The 27,933-nt window shown below is 34.1% G+C and overlaps 1 protein-coding gene across 3 annotated transcripts in view; it reads right to left on the reverse strand.

Moving 5' to 3' along the window:
- The window catches only part of AP3B1 (adaptor related protein complex 3 subunit beta 1), a 259,999-nt gene that overhangs the window by 92,615 nt on the left and 139,451 nt on the right, over positions 1-27,933 (reverse strand). For all 3 annotated transcript variants that reach the window (XM_027606180.2, XM_027606181.2, XM_027606183.2), the window contains exons 15-19: positions 24,476-24,652; positions 12,985-13,171; positions 11,887-12,017; positions 6,743-6,848; positions 3,878-4,040 (exon numbers count right to left, since the gene is read on the reverse strand). In XM_027606180.2, coding sequence (XP_027461981.2) covers positions 3,878-4,040; positions 6,743-6,848; positions 11,887-12,017; positions 12,985-13,171; positions 24,476-24,652 — 764 coding nt within the window. The remainder of the gene's footprint in view (positions 1-3,877; positions 4,041-6,742; positions 6,849-11,886; positions 12,018-12,984; positions 13,172-24,475; positions 24,653-27,933) is intronic.

Here is a 27,933-nt window from a genome sequence, read left to right on the forward strand (position 1 = left end):
CATACAAATGGCCAACAGACCATGAAAACATGCTCAACATCCCTCTGCATCAGGGAAATACAAATGAAAACCACAATGAGATACCACCTCACACCAGTCAGAGTAGCTAAAATTAACAAGTCAGGAAATAACAAATGTTGGCAAGGATGTGGAGAAAGGGGAACCCTCCTACAAGGTTGGTGGGAATGCAAGCTGGTGCAGCCACTCTGAAGAACAACTCAAAAAGTTGAAAATAGAGCTACTCTATGGCCCCACAATTGCACTACTAGGTATTTATCCCAAAGATACAAATGTAGTGATCCAAAGGGGCACCTGCACTCCAATGTTTATAGCAGCAGTGTCTACAATAGCCAAACTATGGAAACAGCCCAGATGTCCATCGACAGATGAATGCATAAAGAAGATGTGGTGTATATATATAATGGAATACTACTCAGCCATCAAAAAAATTATGAAATCTTGCCATTTACAACAACATGGATAGAACAAGAGGGTATTATACTAAGCAAAATAAGTTAATCAGAGAAAGACAATTATTATATGATTTCAGTCATATGCCGAATTTAAGAAACAAAACAGATCATAGGGGAAGAGAGGAAAAAATAACACAAGATAAAATCAGAGAGGGATACAAACCATAAGAGACTCTTAATCACAGGAAAAAAACTGAGGGTTGCTGGAGGGGATCGAAGTGGAGGGATGGGGTGACTGGGTGATGGACGTTAAGGAGGGTATGTGATGTAATGAGCACTGGGTATTATATAAGACTGAAGAATCACTGAACTCTACCTCTGAAACTAATAATACACTATATGTTAATTACTTGAATTTAAATTAAAAGAATAAATAAAAATAAATATTGGAAAACAATAAATGGAGAAAACTGAAAAAAACAAAAAGAAAAACAAAAAAACAAATGATCAAACCTAAATGCTGATGCTACTCACTCATTTGCTCACTCACTCACTCATTTAATAAATATTAACTGACCACCCACCATGGGTTGGCAGTATGTTAGTGCTAAGGATAACAATGTTTAATAAGATATAGATGATCTCTGTGAGTCTCCCTTATAGAATCTACACTGCATTGGGGAATACAGAGACGATGGCAATGACAAAAAAGTATGGTAAGTAGTAAGTAATAAAGTATAATATGTCATGAGAGAGCATCTAAACAAAGTTAACCAAGATAGGGAATGCTTCCTAGAGGAAGAAACACCTAAGCTGAGAAATAGGAATAAGGCAGGGAGTAGGGATAGTTTTGAGTAGGGAAGTAGTTCTCCATGGAGAAGAAATAACATGTGAGGTAGCCCAAAGGTCTTTTCTCAAAAGAGAGATATACTATGGTCTTCTACATTTTCTCAAAACTGAAGGTCTAGTTCTCTTTCCATGTGTATTTTTTTAAAAAATCCTGTGCCACGCAGTTTTAGAAGCTTCACACCAATTAACTAATTTAGATGTTTCAACATATTATTACTCGGTGTATTATTATCCTATAATATTCAGGAAAGTTAAGTAACTTGCTCAAGGACACATTGTCTGGAGTAGCAGAACTGGAATTTCAACTCAGTTTGTCTTATTCTAAAGACCATATTTCCCCCACTACACCATACTAGCTTCCTTCAAATGAAAACACTCTGGAGTGTAAAACTCAAATTTAATCATAAATAGTTATGACTACTAAAGGGTGGTTTTAAAGAAACCTAAAGCTCCTTAGCTTTAAAAGATTATCACAGAGGGGCACCTGGCTGACTCATTCAGAAGAGCATGCAACTCTTGATCTCAGGGTTCTAAGTTCAAGCTCCACATTGCTTGTAGAGATTACTTAAAAATAAAAGCTTTTAATTTTTTTTAAAGATTTTATTTATTTATTTGACAGAGACACAGCAAGAAGTGAACACAAGCAGGGGGAGTGGGAGAGGGAGAAGCAGGCTTCCCGCAGAGCAGGGAGCCCGATGCGGGGCTCAATCCCAGGACCCTGGGATCATGACCTGAGCCGAAGGCAGACATTTAACGACTGAGCCACCCAGGAGCCCCCAAAATAAGAGCTTTTAATAAAACTTATCATATAGCTAAACTATCAAAGTTCAAAAAAAATTCTGAGAGACAGGCAGAAAAACACAGGGGGAGAGAGAGTGGTGAGACAAGGGAAGAATCGATATTTCCTAGAATTGATTTTTGTGGAGGAAATACGATTGCTGTTTATTAAAAATGAAGTCATGGTAACATCTCAGAGCACATGTAATTATATTCGATGACTAAAAAATATGTTGTTTTTTTCCCCGAAGCAAAGAATGGCAATTTATTATCCCCAACTCAATGGTTAAAACATGTACTTAAAAATATAAGGTTTTCAATGTATCCAAGATTCCCTTTGGTATAATAAACAATTCTTTTAAATTAAAACATAGGCAAAGAGAAAACTCCATTTCTGAAGGAAAAAACACACAATGAAACTAATATAAATACACAATTAAAAATTTCTAACATATGGGGCACCTGGGTGGCTCAGCCGTTAAGCGTCTGCCTTCGGCTCAGATCATGATCCCAGGGTCCTGGATCGAGTCCCGCATCAGGCTCCCTGCTCTGCGGGAAGCCTGCTTCTCCCTCTCCCACTCCCCCTGCTTGTGTTCCCTCTCTCGCTGTGTCTCTCTCTGTCAAATAAATAAAATCTTTAAAATTTTCCCTTCCTGGAAATAAGACACTTTTTATAAACTATGTAATCACAGATATTCTGATATTAAACCAGAAGTACAAAATTTCTCTCAAAGGAAAGGATATTACAGACCAAGTAAATCCTTTGCTGCAACAAGTGAATGATTCTGCATACATTTAACTTATAGCTTTTAAGATAAGATTTTAAAGGTAAAAGTGTTATTTTGTTATGTAGCACTCAATTTTGATGGGTAATTACTGTTTACCTTACTGCTTAGAGTTTCAGATGTTAATCTAATGAAAAGAATTTACTGGTAACTAGCTTTTTAACTTTGCAATGATGAAAAGCCTGTATTAATTTAACCTACATATTTCATTTGTTCTGAACAGGAAAAACAATATAAATCACTTTTAAAATCATTAAATCCTGACTTAAATTAATAAAGTCATAATTAGGGCATTATGCTGTGTTTGTTATGGAAGTGGCAGGGCGAGCTGCTTTAATTACTGTCTGTAATAAAAGGAGCAGAGAGCGTACTGCGCCCCAATCAGTGCTGTCAGCCACGACTGAGCTGGGCTGCAAGCTCATCAAGTAAGCGGGCAGCAGGCTCCCAGGAAAAGGACCATCACGTCTGCAGAGGCCACTCGCTGACAGCAATGGGGAAAACAGACTCATACAATCCAAGGTATTAGCCCCAATTACTCAAAATTTTAATGACACTTTAATACACGATAATGTTGATAATGGGAGATCTTAAAAAGTGCTAACACTTAAATATCTTATGACCGTCTTCCTTCACGGCCCTTGACTCTGATATTTGGATCATAATCTTTTTACTATAACACTATTTAGAAAAATCAATTGTCTTAGTTACATAATGGCAAAGTGTTGAAGGATTTAATTTTAGTCCTCAGCAAAATTGCTACAGAAGGTAATTAAGTGTTTCATACCTACTTCTTGATCACTTAACTCAGCCTTCCAAGGTTATACCAATTTTCAAAATGTAACCCCAAGATTTGTTCAAGTTCAAAACGAAAACTAAGTATAATAAGTAGTAGAATAAATAATGTGAACTAGTATTCTAACTAATTTTACAAGATTCAGTATCTGGGAAAAAATACACTTCTTCTCTTACTCACTTTATGAATTAAAGGGAAATGGTATCCTGGGGGAAAACACCACAGAATATTTTTTGAAGGAAATTCTAACAAAATATTACCTTTTCCCTTTGCTTTTGGAGTTCTTCTTGGCTGTTCTTTTGTCTCCTACTTCTGACGCACTTTCGCTGTCACTCCTATGCTCACTGGAGATGTCCTCACTGCTGTCCTCACTACTGTCTCCCTCCTCCTCTTGTTCTCCATTTGCACTTTCAGATTCACTCTCTGAAAAAATAACCAGATGCTCCTTGATTTATAGCCATTTAATTAGACATAAGGACCCAAGTAACTGTCAATATTCATCAGAAATGAAACCAGATGCTGAATTTTAGTTTACTGGACCCCACTTGTTCAACACTCTATTTCCACACTCCTGTCATTCAGTCCCCCCACCTCCTAATTCCTGCAGCAGTGTGAGTGTGGGGAGCTTCAAAAGACAGAGGACACACTTTGATAGTAGGGAAAAGCAAAGAAAAGATGAACCAAGTAAACCAAATTTGAGAGAATCTTGCTTTTCAAATCCTTAAGTATCTAGTTATGGCAAAAACTTTTTTTTTAAGGAATGATATAAGGATAAAGAAATAATTTTTAATTCTTCTGATAGTGAGAAATTTTACTGAGAGAAGGCAAGAGTTGAATCTTCTTAGGTACACATTTTGAGATGGGAATGAACCATTTGAATCATATGTAAAAATTTCTCAATTCAAAAGCAAAAAGCAAAACTACTAATTAAAAATTACTTATTTTAGCGAGTGTAGATTTTTCCACAGGTCAAAGAGATCAAAGAGATCATAAAATTATACCGTGGAGCTATACATTTAAATGCTTTATGTAGAAATTATGGTATACTAGGACTCTCCCCAGAAGTGATATAGTTTATTTATGTGTATTTTAAACATGTAGCATAATTTTTTACTATTTGAAATGATTATAGGTGCAAAGTACTAGCCTCAATAAGAGGACAAACTGTTGCTCCCATCTATTATCTATCTGATGAAGTGCCCTTAGCCAGGAACATATAATAGGTAAGTAATATCTACTTTATGAGGATCGATTTATGTATCACACAGTGAAAAGCTAGGATTACCTATCTTCTTTTGGAATAGCATGTAGTGGTTAGAAGCATGGGTTTTCAAACAGGAATGTCTGGGTTCAAATCCTAGCTCTGTCACTTATGAGTTGTAAGACTGAGCAAGTTATTCAAACTCTTTGGGTCTTCGTTTCCTTTCCAGCAAAGATGATAATAATACTAGATACTTTAGAGAACTGTTGTGAAGATTAAAGGATTTGAAACATGTAAAGGTGATTAGGACACAACAGTGCCTGCACATGGTAAGGCATTCATTACTATCAGCTTCTACAAAGGGCAAAATTTACCTTACCCAAATTTTGTAAAACTGCTGAATAGGATATTTTAAATGTGATATGAAAGAAAGTTGTGCACATGTATATATTTACTCAGATAAGTGACTTATCCCTTAAATAAGGAAAAAAAATTATAGCATCTAAGTTACTCTCTCATGTTAATTACATGTGAGTTCAACATGAGTCTTGGTCCAGTTCACTTCAGGAACCACTACTAAAAATTTCAAGTTAGTAAAATCCCTCCCCAACCTTTTTTTTTTTTTTTAAGTGAATAAGTTTTTATTCAGCATTAATTTTATGTCAGTTAGTAAAATCTTTGAGGACATCTGTTTATCCTCTAGAAGACTTGCTGACTGGGAAAATACTCTCATAATTTCTAAGGAGAAAAGTTAGCTTTTTCCTTAGTAGCTAGAGTGGAACTCCGGCCCCATGCTCAGATCAACCCATGAAAAGTCTCAATAAAAATTGCAAATATGTATTTTAAAAAGTTAGCCTATGAACAGGCATGAGCTTATGAATAAAGGGGACGTAGACAAATATCCATATAGTACACTTTTAACTATACAACAGATCTTTCTTAACGATCTACATCATTCTGAAATCTCCTATTTTTTAGTATTAACACTCAACACTTAGTATATTCTCCATTTTCAACTTATCATTTCACAATGTGATGTATCACAGATTAATTTATCAGATACAGGAAACAAAGATTTTGATAGGGGAAACTGAGGAAAAAGTGAATGAATTATCTTAGAGTAAGGTAATACATGACCAAGTGATAGTGAAGAGCTCTGGAAAAAAGGTTATAGAAGAAATAGGTGTCATTTGATCTTGGGTCAGATAGGTCTCTTAGGTTAATTGTTAAAAGAGTGTTGGAAAGTAACTCCAATATATTTTCCATTATGCAAATTGCTCACAGAATTTTAGTACTGAAGGGCCTTAAAACCATCTAACTTTACCTCTTTATTTAACAGACACAGAAAAAGGTAAGTACCTTATTCAGTTGGCATAGCTGAAATGCAGCAATTCTAAATCCTTCCAATTTAGCATTCTTTTCACTATATGGTTGTCCTAATTGTTTTAGCTCTTTGATTCTTTATAATACACAAGAGATTTATTAATTTTAGCTTTACTCTACACAGGTTGATGTAGAAATAAAAGTATAAAATGGATAAAGAACAGATTGCTCAATGTTTAAAATAAACTTTACATTTTTACAGAAGAGAGTTACTTTTAAAGGTCCCACTAAAGGCTTCTCAAATATAAAATCATGTTTTTCAATATGCTATGAATATAACAGGCAGGGTGAGTTAGAATTCAGAAAAGCATGAGTTTGTTTCAACTCTAATTTCTCAGCTAGGTGTTCAAGAGGCAAAGTCAAATGAGAAAGGATTAGAAATTACTTTGAAACCTATACAATGATATGTAAATGAAAGGCATTATCATAATAGAATAGACCCACTTGTTGACTATTATATACTAGGGCCTTATTGTTTTGTTGGAGGCACAGCATATAAACTGTAGTGAACAAAGTTTTTTCAGTGAACTATAAACCCCACCACTGTCACTGCTGCTATCAGAAGAGTCCTCTTCCTCAGATTCAGAATAAAATTTCTTAGCAGAATTCTCTTTCTTTGCTTTTCCTGCTGGAGTCCATTCTTTTGCCTGTTTAAAATAAAAAAAAAAAAAGGAAAGCTGTAAATACAAATGAATTCTCATTAAGGGATTCAGTTTTCTGGCAAACAATCATTCAGAATACAATGTGAATCCTTAAGAAAGCTGCAGGTCTCAAAAGAGAAGGCAACTGTTAGAAGATCTGACATTAAAGCTGATTCCCCTTTACTCCTAAATAGAGGAACTCAAATCTCACTCAGACCACATTCTGTTAAATCAACAACCTTATTTTACATATACTTTTAAATATTTTTGTATTTGCTGGTCTTCAGGAGATCTGAACTAAAGTAATATGCCCTAGAAGAGGTGAAGGCAGACGCAGTAACAGCGACGAGAAATGCAAGATCATAGCTAAATACTGAGGTTTAAAAGAAAAAACAACAACAAAAAAAAAACCCTGAAAAAAGTGTAGGCAATCAACCCTAACTATTTCAAGGGCCCACACCCTGGGGTAATCTTTGACTTCTCTCTTTCCTTCATATTCTAAACATCTAATCCACAAAAAAAGCTATGAGCCACCTTGGTCCTTTACCATTAGTCAGAGCCATCTTGCTCAGATTACTGCAACTGCTTATTTTGCTTCTACACAGCAGCTAAAATGATTGAATTAAAACTGAAGTCTGATCAAGCCTCTCTTGGTTCTGAAAGCTTGCCACAGCTTACCATTTCACTCAGAAAAAGCCAGTCCTTACAATAATCTGCTCACGCTACCAGACCAGGCCTCGCCCCCTGCCTTTCAGCCCTCTTGCTACTGCTCTTCCTCCGGTGCACTCCGCACAAGGCCCTCCTTACTGTTCCTTCACACATCTCAGGCAAGCTCCCCTACAGGGCCTTCCCATGCTGCCTTCCCTTCCAGTGCTCTCCCCCAGATAGCTGTATGGCTCACACCCTCACTTCCTTCAAATCTCTGCACAAAATTCACCTCAGAGAGGACCCTGTTTAAAATTCCAACCTCCCATACCTGGCACTTCTGATCCTACTTTGCTCTATTCTTTTATCTTTTTGTCATCACAGCACTTACTACTTTCCAACATACTGTACAATTTACGTATTTATTTTTATTGTCATTCTACCCGTTAGAACATCAGCTTCTGGAGAGCAGGGATATTTGACTACTTTGTACACTGATATACCTCAAAAGTGTCTGGCACAATAATGATTAGTTGTGTGAATAGCTCCTTAAAGACTTTAATACAGTGTATTAAAGTAAAATAAGTTGTTTTCATAATTTGACCTTAATTTATCAAAAAAAATTAAATCATCTTTCATAGACTCTCTGTTAAAGGGTAGAGAAATCTGTATTTTTTAAGAGGTCAAAAATAATTAAGATTCATTTATTTATCAAACTTTCAATTGAGTTTCTACTATGTGCCAGTCTGCTAGAATATATGACAGGGGCTTAAGAACGGTTCTCAACAGTGGACGCACATTAGAATCACCTGAGAACATTTTTTAAAATACTAATACAAAAAAAAAATACTAATACAAACAAAAAATATACTGAAAAGCTAATACCTGGCATTTACCTCCTAAGATTCGGATTTTAATGGTTTGCTGCAAGTCTCATATAGGTTTGTTTTGAAGATCTCCATGTGATTATAATATGCAGCTAGGGTTGCAAAGCCCTGATCTAGAGGGCTTTAGGGCTTAAGGTATGTTGCTTAAAAAGATAAGCTTCAATAATTTGGAAAATTACTATATGGACAATAATAATGAGTAAAAATTCCTTGAATATATTTGAATAAGATACATAAGGTCAGCAGTACTGCTTTTTATATATTTTAAAATGCTCTGTCTTGGGGCGCCTGGGTGGCTCAGTCATTAAGTGTCTGCCTTCGGCTCAGGTCATGACTCCAGGGTCCTGGGATCGAGCCCCGCAGTGGGCTCCCTGCTCCGCGGGAAGCCTGCTTCTCCCTCTCCCACTCCCCCTGCTTGTGTTCCCTTTCTCCCTGAGTCTCTCTCTGTCAAATAAATAAATAAAATCTTAAAAAAAAAATGCTCTGTCTTCCAAATATGAATAAAGATACTGTTCTATAAACAAAGTTCTCCTATATTTAGTAAACATTGCAGTTCCTATTTTTTCTTAAATCCTTAAAACAAACATATTTCTCTGAAGTCTGGTAAAAAGTGTGCCAGATCAATGTATGGAAAAAAAATTACTTAATTAGATGGCTTTAGGGTAAGACCAAATCAACAAGGAAAATTAGGCTTCTATGCTCAAAGGGGCAAATTATCTTGACATGGCCATGAACTCTTTATTCATTGAGTTTTAGGTTTTAAACAATAAAAACATTTTAACTTTTTTATAGTCCTTTATGACTATGATAGTTCTATCATTCTAAGCAAAAGAAATAACAGAGAAAGAGAAGAGGAAGAGAATAGTGAAGGACTAATTTGAAAGGTCCTGGGAGGAATAAAATGTCAAAAGATGTGTTTATAAAAGCAAATACACTTCATATGCAAAAGACAGGCTTTCTCTAAGGGGGAGGATTTTCTAGAACCTGGCAAAAAAATTCTAAAGGATCTTCAAAACTTATAGGTATCATAATATAAAAATATGTTACATCCAATATCCTGGAAATGGTAGTGTGCAATCCTAAGTGAATTCTACTGTCAATCTAACTAGGTTCCCTATCAGATTACCTAAACCTAGGCATTTTTCTTAACTAAGGTTATATTTCATAATAATGAGATGTGACCCTATATCACTTTATGGTAAAACTAGGAAAACAGTATATTATATGCATGAAATACACTGATGTGATTTTGCAGGAGGGGTGGTAGAATAAGAGGCAAGAAAGACTGTAAGGAACACTACTTTCTACACTGTTGCAGCTGCATTTGATATTAAAACTATATTATTTTCATACTTAATTATGTCTCTTACAGTATAATTTTAAGCCAAAATGTCTAGAAACCAGTAGATTAAAACTGTTTTTGTATCGTATCAATGGATAGTGATAGTCTTCTTCAACCAGGTTCCATCAGTTTTAATTACTCTCCATAGTAAGTTACCAATTATTAATTTCTAGAATGCAGTCAGCAAAATGAAAAAGAAATCAATTTGTCTCTGCTGAACTGGTTAGGTGAAATGAACATAAGAAAACTGGTTATCTAAGCACTGTCCCTATAAGGTAGTTATGCTTAGAAGAGCACAAGACAATGGAAGAAGCCAGCCAACCAACCAATCCATCAGCCAATACAAGGATACTGCTGAAACCAAATTAAATTGCATAGCATTGCTATCAATTTCTGGGAAGATAAACTATTTTTATTTTTATTCATTTATTTTTTGGTGGAATGGGGCAGCAAGGAGGAAGGATAGGGTAGAAGTGGGGGGGAGGATAAAAGAATGTTTGTATGCATGCCAAAATATTAAGTACCCAATAATGGAAAAGGACAGGACCATAAAAACAATGAGCAGGCATAATAAGAAATTAGGAGAGAGATTAAATCTATGGAAAGAATCATAACAAAGAACATTTCTTTGTATTCTAGCATCTGACACAGAGTTGCACAAATAAGCCAATCTTTGAAGAGTAATTTAAAAGTATGTAGATCTGAGTGAAAACAACAAACTCAGTGTCAAAGAGGAATGGACATATAATTAGTTTTAATAAATTTTACATTTCTTTAAATCACCTCTAAATAGAGATAATTTGTCACAACATAAAAATGGCAGTGCTAAGTACTAAGAATAGCACAGATTTGCAAACAAGTTCAAGCTTCCTCTCCTCATGTTACATAATAAAATGCAGTTAAGTAACAGCATGAACAATGGATTCCAAACTGGGTTGGAATCCCAGTTCCATCACTTACTAACTAGCTAACTTACTTGCCCACTGAGCTTGGGCAACCTACTTAAGTTCTCTGAACCCTGATTTCCTCATCTGTAAAATGGGAATAACAATAACCATCATTTACGATTATTATGAGGTTTAAACAAGATAATGTGTGTAAAACATTATCAAAGTACACTACCAGGGTTTGCTAAATGGAGCCAATAAGAGTTATTATTGTTTCTGGCCATGCTTCAAAGCCAGGATAAGTTTGAGTAGTTAAGAGAAACACATTTCTCAAAAGGACCAAATTATATTGCTAGGCCCATTATAGAAACTCTTCTATTTAAAGTAATAAAGATTTCCTTCCATTTTATATGGAAAATTTAATAGGCAAGGAGGTTAACTGACTTTCCCAGAGGAATTAGTGGTAAAGAACTCTGGTTATCTGAATCCTGGTTCAATACATCTTTTCTATCAGAAAAGCACCCAGAATGTAATACCTAATTGTTCTTTTTTATTAATTCTACTTTAAAAAGTTTTGGACATATTTCGAGTAATCAATTTCTAAAGACAATCAGAAGACCCTTCTTTTTACTTTTCTTGTTCATATAAGAAAGAAAAATATTAGAAAAGAACATTAATTCTTTTATTTTAGTAGCCAGCATTTTTTTTTAAAGATCTAGGAAAAGAGTATTTATTTAGAGAGCTTTTTTTTTTAAATGTGAAAGCAACATATTATTCATGTTAGTTATGACCCTAAGAACATTTTTCGTACACAATGCAACCTATTTATGGCTAGACTTCACTTAAAACAGGTTCATCATAAAATCCAGAAGAACACTTTGTATGGTTTTTCTGGAAGAGAACAGCAAAAATTATTTAGAAAAATATTGACAGGAAGCTTGTGAATCTCTAAACAAGGTAGAAAAAGCTCAATCCAATGACACTAAATACCTTAGAAATTGAATCTACACCGCTAAAAATGCAATACCAAAAATGTGGGTGGCACTGATGCAGAGAATTCAATTCTCTATTTCCTTGAAGAAAAGGAACAGTACATGTACAATGACATAGGAATACTGCAATATTCAGTTCCCATAACAGCAAGATAGGTCTAACACATTACATTTAGAAACACCAGAACAATTTTCAATTTTCAACCCCCCAAAAAAGCTTTTATATAAAACAATAGTTATTCTAGAATCTCCCACTGCTTGACAAAATTAATTTCAGAAAGGTCAACTTACCAACTCTATTACTTCTACGTTTCGAACTGATGGGTCCGGCGCCACCTCTGGCCAATTAGATAATTCCAGGTAGCCGGTAGCTTTAGTGTTGAGAGTATGAGATAAAGTGCCAAGCTGGAAATGATCCCTATCTATTAAAAGAGAGGAAAATATAAAATAAACAATATGAGCTGTATATAACAGAGAACAATACTAATCAGAGCTCAAGGTAATTGGCATATTACCTCAAATGTCAAGGAATAAATATAAACTAGGAAACTCTTCATAGGTCAAAAAACTGATTTCAGTCCATAGATTACAATAATCTCTCCCATAATGGTCAATAAAAAAGCTAATCAGTCAGTGTGTTTAGAGGTGTTGCTCTGAAATGTAGCTTCTCTAAAAATTACTTTACTGTGAATATTAAGAATGACAGCACAGTTAAACAATCCATATACATGTCTTAGCACAAACACATCCAGAATTTTAATAGTTTTTCTACAAAACTGAACTGCTTTTTATCACCAGCAATTAAATAAGAAACGATATGAAAACCAAGGTATATAACTGTTTGATCCTAATTTTAATGGATTTGTTAAATTGATAAAATAATTACTCTTTCTAAAAAGCTGGGAAAAATAAGTCAACTTCCATCTTTGAAAAACAAATTTAAATATAAAGGGATATTTTTATAAAATAATTCTTCCTAGAAAAGTTTTGTTAGTATACATAGAATATTTAATTAGTAAAAACTCACTATTAAGGTAAAAATTAGACTCCTTATTAAATAAAGCTATTTAGAATAGAAATGAAGTCAATGTCTATTAGAACAACACAGCTTTAATCTACTATTCTAAGTAATCTAAACTGTTTAGTAAGAATAAAAATAAAATCAGAAGAATGAAATTATTTAGGTAAATAAGGTATATAAAAATATAAACTTTAACAGAAAGGTTGCTCTGGAGAACAGGTAAGTCAGTAGAAAGTATACTGTTTTTATACAATTATACAGGTTAATCATTTACATTTTTTAACAGATAAATTTTAAACATATTAGAAATGGGGCACATTGTCATAATTTTTTAGGTAATGTATTTTGCAGCTGTATTCTGATAATACCTTTAAAAGGAGATTCAAGCAGTGGTGCAGGTTTTTGTGCTAGGAATATTTTTTTGGCATATTTACTTAAAGCTCCACTCTTCTCATTCGGAACAATAAGCTGCCTAATAAATCTTGTACGGTCTCTGATGTCGTAGTTTTGATCATACTTGCCGAGATTTAATATGTACTGGGTAAGCAATTTTGTCTGTTGGAAAAAAACAGAACAAGATGAGAATACAGTTATTTATGATTATTGATAACTCTGGATAAACATATTTAAACAGATAATAAAAATGAATGGTTATGTCAAACAAATGTTGTTCCGTAGGGAATATGCATTTCTAACGCTGCAAATGGAATTTTGAAGCCAAAGCACATGTCCTCTTCAGTATTGGGGAGGTGAATGCTGAGTACTGAGAAGCAGCCATGTGCTAGATTATTAAACTGCTGAAGTGGAAAGAAAGGCATCATTAAAAAAATAATCATATATGGCAAACCCACTGAAGGGTCTACGTGAGAATAATGAATGTGGAAATACAACTAAAAACATGGCACTCAAAACTTAATCGGAAAAATATGCAGGACATCAAAACATCAGAGAGTATTAGAGGGCTGGCAAACTGCTTCTCCTGAGGTGTGTTTTATGAAGAGATACTGTCCCTGGCATAAGCAGTGTCTGCACTCTGACTGCACTCAGTTACTTTACCCTGAATTATGACCCATTAAAGCAGACACATGAATCACTGAACTGGATTACTGCAAATTATTTGCAGTGCATTTAGCTGTTACTTTTTCATAAAAGCAAGCTGCTGATGCCCTCTAAAAACTAGGATAAAAGACTCCTTCCATTTTTTTCCCCATACTGCTTATAGCCTCTAGTAATATTGGTCATTTATTTATTTATGTAAGGCAGCAACTTATTATAGTAGCTTTTACACTGTAATAAGATTTCCAAAGTCAATTTTTGAACGTACTACATTAACATATATTGAGATAATTTTAATAGTAATTAAACCAAAATCGAAATGTTATCAAATAGGTATTTTAAACTTCAGTTATTTTACTGAAAAAGCATAGCTTTAATTTAGGTTACACAAATACAATTGTAGCTAGAAATTAAATAGGATTCATAATACATAGAAAAAATAAACATCTATATTAGAACAATTTATAGACATTAGAAACGGACACAAAATAAAATCAATCAAGTCAGGCAGAGCTAAAGACAATTCTAGAACAATAAGTCAAAGTACACAAATGGTGTGGTAAACTCTTTTACAGTAATAATTGGTTAAGATAATTGATTTGGATAGAAAGCAACCTTCCTGCAGTAACAATGTATTTATAAAGCATTAACCTAGTTCCAATAAAATAGAACTATAAAAAATACAAGGGAAAAATGTTAATAGAGCTATTCTGAATTTGGTTACCAATAATCGCTATTCTCTAATTACTAGACTATGTTGGTTCAACTACAGATAAGAAAAATTCTATGATTCATTTTTAAAGACAATCAGCAAAATAGTCACCAAATGAGGAATGCAGCTCAAAACAAAGTGTGGTGTCCTGGACTAGGTTATTAGCTTTCTGAGAGAGCCTGGGAAATATACTAACCACCAGTTTTCTCAAATGCAGTGAGAATTTACAACCAGTGTAATTCTGAAGTCCATCTGAGTGTGGTGATTTAGAAGATGAAATTAAAATAAATCAGAGAAATAAAATAAGTCTGTTCATTACAATGATTTCCTAAAAATTTTAATTCCAGTATAGTTAACATACAGTGTTATATTAATTTCAGGTGTACGATATAGTGACTAAATGATTTTTTTTTTGAGCTAGTGGAGTGACATATTTAGCTTCTATTTGTGATCCGCAAAATTAATTTTTAGGAAATTAAACTATTTCAGTATACTAACAGACACTATCAAGAGTTAGGGAATTTTAAGCAATTAAAATTTTGTAATTTTTAAAGTATGCATTTATTTACTGTAAAACTTGTTTGATCATATTGGTGGGCTTATAAAAACAGTTCTATTAAACATCGTTTTCAAAATGAGAATTCTTTCTAAAAGATAAAAACCTATCTATGTATAATGATGCATTGAAAGTATAAGCGAATAATTATTCACCATACATTCATATACTTTAATCAGTTTCTTAGGAGTATCTACCTCTAGTACTGTCATTGATATTTCTCTGAAGAACATATTTTAATTTTTTTTTATTTTTTAAAAATTTATTTATTTGACAGAGAGAGGCAGCCAAATAGGGAACACAAGCAGAGGCAATGGGACAGGGAGAAGCAGGCCTCCAGCCGAGCAGGAAACCCGATGCGGGGCTTGATCCCAGGACCCCGGGATCATGACCCGAGCCGGAGGCAGAAGCTTAATGACTGAGCCACCCAGGCACCCCTGAAGAACATATTTTAATATGGTCTTATCTTGAACTTTTTAAAAAAATATAAGACTATCCACAATCCTTTCAAAACTGAATTTATGATCAATAATTATGAAATTCTTGACGTTTTCAACTTACTCTCTTCTTCTATAGACCATAATATTTTTAATGAAGAAAACACCCTCTTTACAGTATTAAACAATCTGGTAAGCATAAAGAAAATCCTGTTGATAGAATGATATTCTCATCATGCTTTCTTTCATGCTGGTATCTGTAAAAATATCAAGCCTAGATACTTAACTTTTACCCCTCCAATCTTTTTTTTGATAATTATTTTTATGAGACGAAACTTTAAGTTATTCTCTATTTATGCTTTTTAAAATATTTCACCAAATTTAGAAACTGCAAAATCAATTACCTTCTCAGTTTCATTTCACTCCAATACAAAATAGGAGCTCCATCAAAAAAGTCTTTATATTAGTTGAGATACTGCAAATGACAGAACTTCAAAAATAAATCTTGAGGTCTTAACACTTAACTTGAAGGGATAAATTTCAGTAACTCCTTGCTTGCAAGATTTGTTTCCAAGAATTGCGATTTGCTAAAATTTTCAAAAGTCGAAGGTTTTTGGCACTCAATTTGGTAAACACTTTAAAGATTTCCAATTGATTCTGAATCAAAATCTAACAAAGAGAAGTTCTGCTTACTCCCATCCCCTCCCCTGGTTAAAAAAAAAAAAAAAGAAAGAAAAGCCAACATAGGACACTTAGGTTAATTTACAAAGCAGTTTTTCACAAAATCATGTTTCTAGGATCCAGGTGGTAACATGCAGCAAAAATGTTGTGTACAAGAGTGTAGGCTGTCATGCTTATGTATTTTTTTCAGTATTAGCTTCATGACAAGAATTCTGTAGTTCAATTAAACTATATATATCAAATATCAGTATATTTGGCCATTATAGTTTTATTTCAGTAGACAAACAGAGATGGTTTGCATGCACCACAACTAATTCTCAAAATGCTTCTTTGTTTTAATTTAATAAGAAATTGATTTTACCATGACAACATTTTTAGCAAAACCAAGTAATTTTATCTTCCATGTTGACCTTTTAAATTTACAAGAGCATTTACAGCACTCTGACAGAATAAACTTTCAAAAGCTTTGCTTTGATTCCATTTATAGCACTGATAGAAAAAACATATAAAAGCTTTGAGTGAAAAAAGTCAACCTATTATTGGAATTAATTGATTTTTTATTTGAAAACTAGCATTGTTTAGGTCCTTTTTCTGCTAATGGAGCCAATATATTAACAGTCACTGCTTCATTTTTCATATGTGCAAAAGAGAACTTGGAATATAAAATGAAGAAAATTAATTTTTAAAAAGTTATCTAAATGAAATCTTGTATCACAGAGAGATATGTAAACATCTTCTGTACCTGTATATATTTAATTGTGATCTTGAGACACAATCTTCTTAAAATAACTCTTAGGCTTTTTAAATAGATGCTGATGCTTTCTTTAGCAGACACATTTTATCTTTTGGTGGTTGTGTGGTCAGTGATATCACTGCAGTTCTCATAGTGGATGGTAAATACTGATAAACATTTTGTGCATATTAAGTACCGAGAAAGAAATTCAGTACTTCATTAAGTATACACTTCAATTTTTAAGAACTGATTGCTGCTGTGTTTATAACAAGATAAAGGAAGAACTACCAAATAATAATATAAATAGGCTTTAGATTTACACTGCACAATAAATAACAAAAGAACTGACCACTCTCTAATGATCTATGGCAGGACTGTCTCCTGCACGTATTTCATCTACAACCAACCCCAAACTTCCCATGTCTTCCTTTGACTCCATCCACTGACAGCTTGGGAGCTTCATGCTTTGCACAGACCATAGCACAACCTGCTGGTACAAGTTGCCAGCAGATGAAACACTTCCAACACTTATCTCACCACCATTGAGAAAAGGAAGGATTTAGTTTTTTCCTACTCGCCCTGTCAGGGCACACTTCATTTTACCAGCACACATTCTGAATGATGCTCTAAAAGAGAAATTACTTATATCTCAAAAAGGTTGGAAAAAGTCTTTCTGCTTTAAATGTCTTACATATTTAAATGACATCTCTGTTCGTTGCACTTGTGTTTCCATGTCATTAGACAAAACCACAGCAGAGGTTAAAAGTACAATATGGAGGTCCACAAACTTTCTCTGTCCTACTTTAACACAACTATTAATGACAAAAATGAAAAATTTGGGGCAAATCCCAAACTGGATAGGACACAGAGACAACAGACATATATTAAGTCTGTCCTGGGCAACAATGACAAAGAAAGTAAACAATGGTCAAGTAAATAATCACGGGCATTTTAATATAACCAAAGACTCAATCTAAAACCAGATGGGACATTAAATAGTACTTTTAAATAGGTTTTACTCATAAAATTATAAAAGACAAAGAGAATACAATGTACCTAAATAACAGAAACATTAATATCTTATATAACTGTTTGTTAAATTTTGATTTCAGATTATTTTTTTCTTCTTAAATTTAAAGGATTATGACTGGTATCACCTAACAGCTAATGCTACCCAGACACTACACCAATTACATTCCTTTCAGACTGACTCTAAGTCACTGGGACATAGGAAAATGAATTTCGGGGAATGCTACATAAAAATTTTTAAATTCATTATTTAAAAAAACTTCTCAAAATATGGGCATATTTCTACGTAAACATTCTTGACAAGTAATAAACTGGTACATTATTTGCTCAAACCAGAGCATTCTTCAAATATTTATTAAGTCAGCACAAAATAATAAAAAAAGGTATCTTAAAATATAGTCCTCAAATCGGCTAAGATATACTCTTTATTTTTTTAATTTAATTTAATTTTATTATGTCATGTTAGTCACCATACATCATTAGTTTTTGATGTAGGGATCCACGATTCATTGTTTCCGTATAACACCCAGTGCTCCATGCAGTACATGCCCTCCTTAATACTCATCACCAGGCTAACCCATCCCCCCACCCCCCTCCCCTCTAGAACCCTCAGTTTGTTTCTCAGAGTCCATAGTCTCTCACGGTTCGTCTCCCCCTCCGATTCCCCCCCTTCATTTTTCCCTTCCTTCTCCTAATGTCCTCCACGCTATTCCTTATGTTCCACAAATAAGTGAAACCATATTATAATTGACTTTCTCTGCTTGACTTATTTCACTTAGCATCATCTCCTCCAGTCCCATCCATGTTGATGTGAAAGTTGGGTATTCATCCTTTCTGATGGCTGAGTAATATTCCATTGTATATATGGACCACATCTTCTTTATCCACTGAGATATACTCTTTAATTTAAGGAAAATAAAAATGTACACAGAATTTAGCATTTAGCACAGCGAAGATTAATATTGATTCCACACAGTTGTTATTTTGAAAAAGAAGGATATTGGCAAATGGTTTGGTAAATGAAAGTAAGCTACACAGAATTCTTAACCTACACCAGAGGGAAATCTAAGCAGTACCAGTGTTCCATATAATCAATTTCATCATTTTATGACTAACCAGGATTCTTTATATGACTTGGATGAAATTTCCTGAATTTAACAGTATCCATATTTTTGTCAACTTGAAAAGTTTTCTGTAAGTTCTTTCTTTATATGCTATATTTGCTTGAGTTTTTTAATGCCCAGAAAATATATCCAAGAAAGGGTAGCAATGTCAGTACATAGAGCTTAAGCCCCTTTTGCTGTCATGTTAAATCATGCTGGGGGCAGAGATAGATTTCTCCGAAGACTTGAATCACAGGGCAAGAGAGAATTTGTGGGTTGTTTTTTTGTTTCTAAGATTTTATTTATTTATTTAGAGTGCGAGTTGGGGGGAGAGGCAGATGGAGAGAGAGAGAATCTCTAGCAGACTTCATGCTAAGCACAGAGCCCGAAGTGGGGATCGATCCCAGGACCCTGAGATCATGACTTGAGCCAAAACCAAGAGTCGGATGCCCAAATGAATGAGCCATTCAGACACCCCAAGAGGGAATTTGTTTATAACTTCAGGAAGGATCCCCAAAATATAACTGTGATTTATAAAATTTCTTACTAAGAACCAAAAAGTCCAAAAAACAATACAAAGAAAATACAAGTATTAAGGATACTCAATGAATCACTCTCTTTTCTAATAGTAGAAAAGTAGCAACCTGTCTCACAGAAAATGAGATAGTTACTTAAAATAAATGAATTATATTTATACATGTCAATATTTTAAAAACATGGTATTAAGTGAAAAAAGTAGATTACAAGAGTATGCAAGCAAATTATCAAATCCCACTAACCAGTAACATACTGTACAGATATATACTCATGTAATAAACACGTAAAACCACCCATGACTGAAGCACACCACCAATATGACAGCAGCTACAAATGGGGAGGAAAATAAGGTATGAACAGGAACTTAAGGTTTTACTTTTACTTGTTACACTCCCTTAAAAAAAAAAACAATTATGGCAAAAACACTGACTTAATCTTAGTGGTAGTTATATATCTATTCATACTATTTTGCACTTTTCTATAGGTTTGCATTATTTCATAAATTAAAAAGAAAAACATGAGCTAAGCAAAACACTAACATATATTACTCATCACTACATTTAAAAGATTACAGGAAGTTTAAAAATGAATGCACCCATTATTAATTTATAGCCACTATTAACCAGTTTAATCAACTCCTAGTTTTGTCTCAGACCTCAGTAGACTATTTCAAGGAAGTCATGCTCAACCTTTACACTGTCTTAAGAGCTGTAGAGCTTCAGCAACTTCAACTGATTTCAAAGTCCTTCAGCTTCTCCCGTCTAACATGAAATTACTCTCTTTGTATGAGTATTCTAACAGCATTTTCTACTCTTGATAATCATATCTAACCATTTTTTATTCATAAAAGGAGGGATTTTCAGCATCCTTTTCTCAGTAGGGTAAACTGAAATGGAGCGTTCTTCCTAATGAGAATAAATTCTCACTAATGGGACTAATTCCCTTTACTATAAACAATGATATTCTCTAAGAATAATCTAGCAGCTGGTTAGCAGTGTAAACTAGGGGTACAAAAAGAGCATAATAACTAACATGGACTAAGCACTATTATGATCCAGGAAATCCTAACACTTTACGTGGATTGTCTCCTTTGATCTTTATAATAATTTTGTGAGGTAGATACAGTACTTGTGCTCTAGTAATTATTCTAAAAATGTGCATTTGTTCCAATTCAGTTGCATAATATGAATTTTGTGTTTGCTTGGGCATAATTTTGTCTGCAAGAAATACTAGATGAAGGCAGAAAATGGCTACCAGCTGAACTGGGCTCTTCAGGAATGACAAAACATACCAACCTCAAACATCTACCTCAGATCACTACATGTGTTATCAGTGGTACAACTTTCCATCCAATTTCAGATTAATCCTTCTTCCACTATGTAACTAACAAATCCAACCTTTTCAACACCCATTTCCACGTCAGGTCTTTTCCAAGGGAAAGAGCTATATTCACTGTATTATTTATACATTTCTTAACCATTTAACATGTGTAAAACTGTGCTCCTGTTTTTATTAGGTTCTTTTTAATTTATCATCAATGAAGTTTTTGAGTGTTGTCCCTCTAGTATTGTGCAATTTTGTAAAGCACGATGATTTTTAAGAACATTTATACTGCATTATAAAGAACTATTTAATTCCCAAATTACAGATAAGAAAAATAAGTCTTAGATAGGTTATATAATTTGTCCAAAATCATGTACCTAGTAAATGGTAAAACAGGATTTGCAGCCAGTCTAATACAAGAGCCTGTAGTACTACTCTCAATCACTACCTGCCCCCCAGTAACTGACATCAAATAGTTTTAAGATAGTCATCACAGTTAAATTGCTTTCCAAATACGAATTTCCATCTGAAATAACCACTGTATGAAGCAGTTTTATATATGTATATCCAAAAAGAAAAATATTAAAATGTTAAAGAATATATAATACAAATGATAAACAAGATGTTGATTTTTTTTTTAGGTACCATATTTTTCAGTTCTAGAATACTTCCATTTGATTCTTCTTTATAATTTCTATTTCTCCACCGACAATTCTTATCTTTTTGTCCATTGTGGATATATCTTCCTTTATATTGCTGGCTCCAGTTATAAAAAGCTGCTTCAAAGTGTTTATTCACAAATTCCAACATCTGGATCGCCTCAGAGTTGGTTTCTGTTGTTTCTTTCAATTTTCTTGAAAACTGATATTTTCCTGGTGTTTTGTTTTTGTGTGTGTGTGATAAAACACGTAACATTTGCCATCTTAACCATTTTCAGGTGTGCAGTTTAAGCACAGTGTTGTACAGCCAATACCATCATCCATCTCCAAAAATTTTTATATTCATAAATTGAAACTCCATATCCTTTAAACAATAACTTCCCATTATGGTTCTTCTTATATAGAATAATTTTGAATTGTATTTTGCACATTATGAATGTTATATTTTAGAGGCCTTGGACATTATCACACTCTGAGTATTGTTTTTTTTTAAGATTTATTTATTTATTTGAGAGAGAGAGAGTGCACCTAAGAGAGCAAGCGGGGGGGCGGGGGAGAAAATCTCAAGCAGACTCTCCGCTGAGTGCAGAGCCCTACGCGGGGCTCAATCAAAGGACCCTGATATTATGACCTGAGCCAAAATGGAGAGTCTGATGTTTAACTGACAGAGCCACCCAGGTGCCCTGAGAGTACTGATTTTTATTTATTTATTTTAGCACACAATTAACATGGTTGAGTTCAAAGTGCAAACTTTGTCTCTTTGGTGCGGCTCAAATTTCAGTTCAGATCTTTATTCTAAGCTGTGCTGCTCTGAATCCACCTAACCATGTGTGGTTCAGGGGTCGGCCAGAGACCTGAGCAGAGTTATTCACAGATCTTGAGGCTCCGCGATATGGCTCATTCCCTTATGGAATTCTTCCCTAATTTTCTAATATCTATCATTTTCCTGAACTGTGTTCTCTACTTCTTCAGGCCAGAAGGACTTAGGTTTCCTTTTGGAGTTTTAGCCCCTGTGCAGAGTGCCAATTGTAGCCTGTTCCTCTGGATAAAAGCCATAGAAGTGGGGAAATTTACTCTATGCCACTCCCTTCTTCCAAGTGTTAATTCCCCTCCAGAATCTTCCTGCTTTTCTTTACTCCTCTGAGACTTTGGACAGTTATTATTTATTTTTTCCAAAGTTTATAGTTGTTCTCTATGGGAGGGTCAGTTCAGTAGGGATTAACTCGATATACTGAAAGCAGACTGTTGACTTATTTTTAAATTAGTTTTCATATCAGGTAAAAATATTTCGAGGTATTAAAGAAGTTCATTACTCAATTATTCCTCAAGCAAACAAATGAACACAATGTGCTAAATCTTATAAAAATTAATTTAGATCTCAGGTCTCAATAACTAAATAATTCATTAACAATTCTGGAATGCTCACTGAGGTATCTAAACCATAGGGAATTCAGATCTACAAATAAGTATCAGGACTTCATGGCAAACCAGTCCCTGAGCACTGTGGCTTGGTCTCCTTAATTCAGTTTTAAAGATGGCTAAAGTACCTAAGTACAGAAAACAATTTTTTACATTTAGGTCAAGTAAATCATTTATGTCTCTGTCTCATATCCAACAGATACGAACCATACAACTTAAAAACGCTGTCAAGTTGATGGTGATAAAAATTACTCTTTAATGCTTATTTTACCAATTCTTTCAAAACCCTTTTTCTTGAGAAATGAGAAACTGGAGAACGGAGCACAACTCTATAGACACTGCCACTCACCTATTTTTATATTTAAGCATTTAAAAAACAATGAGTTATATAAAAATGCATATGAAAACTTGGTATATTTTCTGAACATCATTATGCTTTCACCAGTTGGTGGTGAAGTCAATTTGTGGTTATCTAGAAGTATCATTCTAAAATATACAATAGAACACTTCAGAAACTGAGCTCCAAAACTTCATTTAATAATACAGCTCAAGAAAAAAATGTCTGAGTGCAAGCTATGTTGTCTTCATATTCAAAAGATATCACAAACTATTTTCCATTATTGTTTCTTTATAGCTACAAAGAGGGCCAAAAACAGAACCTTCATTTAGTTGTGTAAGACTAACTACTTTTGGTCTGGATTAAGATTCTAATTTTGTATTAATTTTATAATAACCTAGAAGCTAAATACATTTAGAGTACCCAATTCTAGGTGTTATAATGACTTTCACAATACTACATGGATTTAGAGTGTCAGGCTAACATGCTGTTTTTATCAATAAACAAGAAACTCACAACAAACATAGCTGTTTCGGGCGCCTGGGTGGCTCAGTCGGTTAAGCGGCTGCCTTCGGCTCAGGTCATGATCCTGGAGTCCTGGGATCGAGTCCTGCATCAGGCTCCCTGCTCAGCGGGGAGTCTGCTTCTCCCTCTGACTCTCTTCCCTATCGTGCTATCTCTCATTCTCTCTCTCTCAAATAAATAAATAAAATCTTTAAAAAAAAAACAAAACATAGCTGTTTCATGACTCTCACTGCTCTCCTCTTTTCCTATTCTAGGGGTGCTGGGTGGCTCAGTCGGTTAAGCACTGCCTTCTGCTCAAGTCGTGATCCCAGGGTCTTGGGATCAAGCCCCACCTCAGACTCCCTGCTCAGCAGGAAGCCTGCTTCTCCCTCTCCTTCTGCCCCCCCCACCCCACATGCTCGCTCTCTCTCAAATAAAATCTTTTTTAAAAAAAGTCTTATCCTTCACAAAACTTTCATCTCTCACCTCATCCTACTTCAGACTTTCAACAACTTTCTCCTCCGAAGTTCCACTGTATCTTAATACTTCTATTACAGCGGTTACCGCATACTATTTCATTGTTATGTTTTTCTACCCTCCTAGACCAGAATGTCATTTCTCTGCACCACTACCTTCTAATACAGAACCTTAAGGAAACAGACACTTAGTGATCGTTGAGTGGACAGACTAATGCATGAATAGACTTTAGCTGCTTCATCAGAGTAAAGAGGAAAGCAAGTGTCACATAGGGAGACTAAGGTTTAGATTCTTACCTGTTTGGAGTTGGTTAAATACAATTTTGCTCCCAGATTTAAAATCTGCAGTTTTACCAGATCATCTTCACTAGTGAAACTTTTAGCCATCTTCCTCAAAACATCAGGGGCTATCTTAGGAACTCGTTCACAGTTTTCTCCAATTAGCCAAAGAATACTTGCTCTAGCCACAGGAACCTAATATTAGAAGATTATATAGTCACAAATAAGATAATCACACTCCCTCCTTGATGATAACATAGAAAAGGCTCTAAATATAATAAAGGTTTTATATCCATTCATGTAACATGTATATCCAGGAAGTGTACTTTTAGTTACGGATTTTCTTTAGTTATCAAAAAATAAACACCCAGGAATTATCACTAAAACTGATTTCAGAGATAATGCGCCTTAGAAAAGATTCATAGAGAAAAAAACCATTTGTCTAGAATCTTGATTCTATCATAGATGTGCAAGTCCATTCACATTTGTTTATACATTACTGGTGTTACTTTTGCCCTACAATAGCAGAGGTAATTACAGTCGAACCTTGAACAATACAGGTTTGAACTGCAGTGGGTCTTTATTTTGGATTTTTTTCAATAAATACAGTATAATACTGTAAACGTATTTTCTCTTCCTTAGGATTTTCATAACATTTTCTATTCTCTAGCTTATAAGAACTCGGTATGTAATACATGTAACATACAAAGTATGTGTTAATCAACTGTATATGTTATTGGTAAGGCTTCTGGTCAACAGTAGGCTACGAGCAGTTAAGTTTTTGGGGAGTCAAAGTTAAACCTGGATTTCTGATTGTAGGAGGGAGGGGGTTGGCACCCCTAACCCCTGCACTGTTCAGGTGCCAACTATTGTTGCATCAAAGACCATAAAGCTGAAAATATTCACTATCTAGCAATTTCAGAAAAGGTTTGCTGACTTCTGCTCTAGGGCTCTGGTTAATAAACCTCAATGCCCATAAAAATCATCTAGAATTCTTACTAAACCTACAGGGTTTTGGTATCAGGTCCAAGACAGTAGCTCTGTCGTGGGGCCCAGGAATTTACATTTTATGAAGCATCACAGATGATTTCTAAGATGGGAGGTCTGCAAACCATGTTTTGAGAATCCCCTGGATAATAGAAAAAAAGGAATAGATTCATTAAAGACTATGATTCCAAATTAAAACTCTTACTGTCCTCTATATATTTGCACCTACAGTACTGGGGATGTATAAAACTGACAAGATCATCAAAGTCTACTTACAAAATCATGAATCCTGGTCTATTATTTGGTCATCAACAAAAGAAATAGGGATAAGATAAATCTGTCCAATATGTGGTATTTTGGCATTATATTTTTTTAATAAAGTACATTTCAATATAATTTGTTTTTTTTTAAAAATTGCTTTGCTACAAATTGGAAACCTTCCATCAGCACCATTAAGGCCAACATTTTAGAGTATGCAAATTAGTTTTATTACTATTTATTTGTATCCTCTCTTACTCCAAAAGAGATTTGAAGGGGTATGTAAATTAGTTTTTGTGAACATTTTCACCTACTATAGAAAATCTGCTTTTTATAATAAATGAAAAAGCCAATGACTATCGTTAAAAGGAAGCATCACAAGAAGAGATAATAGTCTTTTTATGAAATCCTTTCCAATTCCTCAAATAAAGTCCTAATATTTTCACTACTGTTTCACAGCTATACAGGGCATAACTGTTAAAGAAGAAAGTGAGAATAAGGACCTTTGCACAGCTAAAATTTTATCACAATATCCACCACCTCAAATTCTTTCAAAACACCCATTTTATGAAATAGCATAAAATTATTAAGACACTCCTAAGTTGGGTGTTTCACCAGAAGCAAAATGAGGTCATCTGAAAGCTTTAAAATCAAAGTATATATTTTCAAAAATTATGACAATAGCATTATCTTTAAATTAATATTAGAGTAAGTTTAGTAAAAGGAATCACTGTATTCATGTAATAAGTTTACTAAGTATAAATATTCATATAATAATAAATGTTATTATGTGTATTCAGGAAGTATGATAAAACTGATATCCTTACTGTACAATGATTGTGGAAAGAAAAAGGTTATTTCTAATGTTCCAAAGGTTACACTGCATTAAAACCTTACTCCCAATCTATTATTTTAAATTGGGCTAAAGAATAGTAATTGAGTGGTACATTAAATTTTCTAGCATGAAGCAATTCAAGTTGCCTGCCTTCATGAAAGGTACCTCTAAATAAGAATATATGCACAACCTCAGATTTTGGTTATGCTAGATTTACTTTTCTTAAATATTTTATTATATACTACTGGTATAAAATTTAGAATTCTAGGACATATTCCAACCTATGATCCTACTTTAAGTAATTTTCTTCTGGTAACAGAGTTATAATTCTTTTTTGCAATTAAGAAGACAATCTCAAAAAGTTTTACGAGATTGTTTATTGCTTATATTCCTACTCATTAATATATGAAGATTAAAATAACAATATTTAAACACTCTAAACATTCATAATGCATACATTTAAAATACAACTCTGAGAAAAAATGAAAATCAATAAATTCTAATGCTCACAATGAAAATCTCAAAATGGTGGTGGTGGTGGACAGGGTGATATTCAGAGATTCTAGAACTGAGGTAATAAAATTTCCAAGTAAACATAAAAAAAAAAAACTTCAGAAAACTTCTCCACAACAAGAAATAATATCAATATAAAATGTATTTATACCAAATTCTTGATGATGGCAATTTATTAAAAAGCTTAGGAAACTGACAAACCCAGTGTTTTTGTTTTTGTTTTTAAAGATTTTATTTATTTGACACAGAGAGACATAGCAAGAGAGGGAACACAAGCAGTGGGAGTGGGAGAGGGAGAAGCAGGCTTCCCCCGGATCAGGGAGCCTGATGTGGGGCTCGATCCCAGGACCCTGGGATCATGACCTGAGCCAAAGGCAGACGCTTAATGACTGAGCCACCCCGGCGCCCCAAACCCAGTGTTTTTGTGTTTGACTGCAACCAGAATCAAGATTTTCAGATTCCAGCCCTACCTTTCTTTCCCAATTAAGTTACAAGACTCCCATTTGTACACCACTGATACTATGATTCATAGTATCACTCTTTCAAAGATTTAAAGCAAATGAAAAAAGAGCAAATCAGAAAATTAGTCACTTTTTGTTCTCCATGGTCTTTTCAATCACAGAACAAACAGGACCACTGAACTAAAACCAAACTAATAATACACATATACAAATAACATACATATGTATAAGACATACTTTTATTATGAACCTCTGCTTTTCAGTATTTTGAAAGACAAGCTGAATTGTAAATGACTTTGATTCTTTATTCTAAATGCCCTGATCAAGTGGTTTTAAGTGCACTTTTTAAACCTTCTACAAGAAGGCGGTTTCCATTGTCTTTTAACCCATTAACTTGCCTGCAAAAAAATATGATTCCTAGC

The sequence above is a fragment of the Zalophus californianus genome, chromosome 5 (assembly GCF_009762305.2).
Source record: "Zalophus californianus isolate mZalCal1 chromosome 5, mZalCal1.pri.v2, whole genome shotgun sequence".
Taxonomy (NCBI): Eukaryota; Metazoa; Chordata; class Mammalia; order Carnivora; family Otariidae; genus Zalophus; species Zalophus californianus.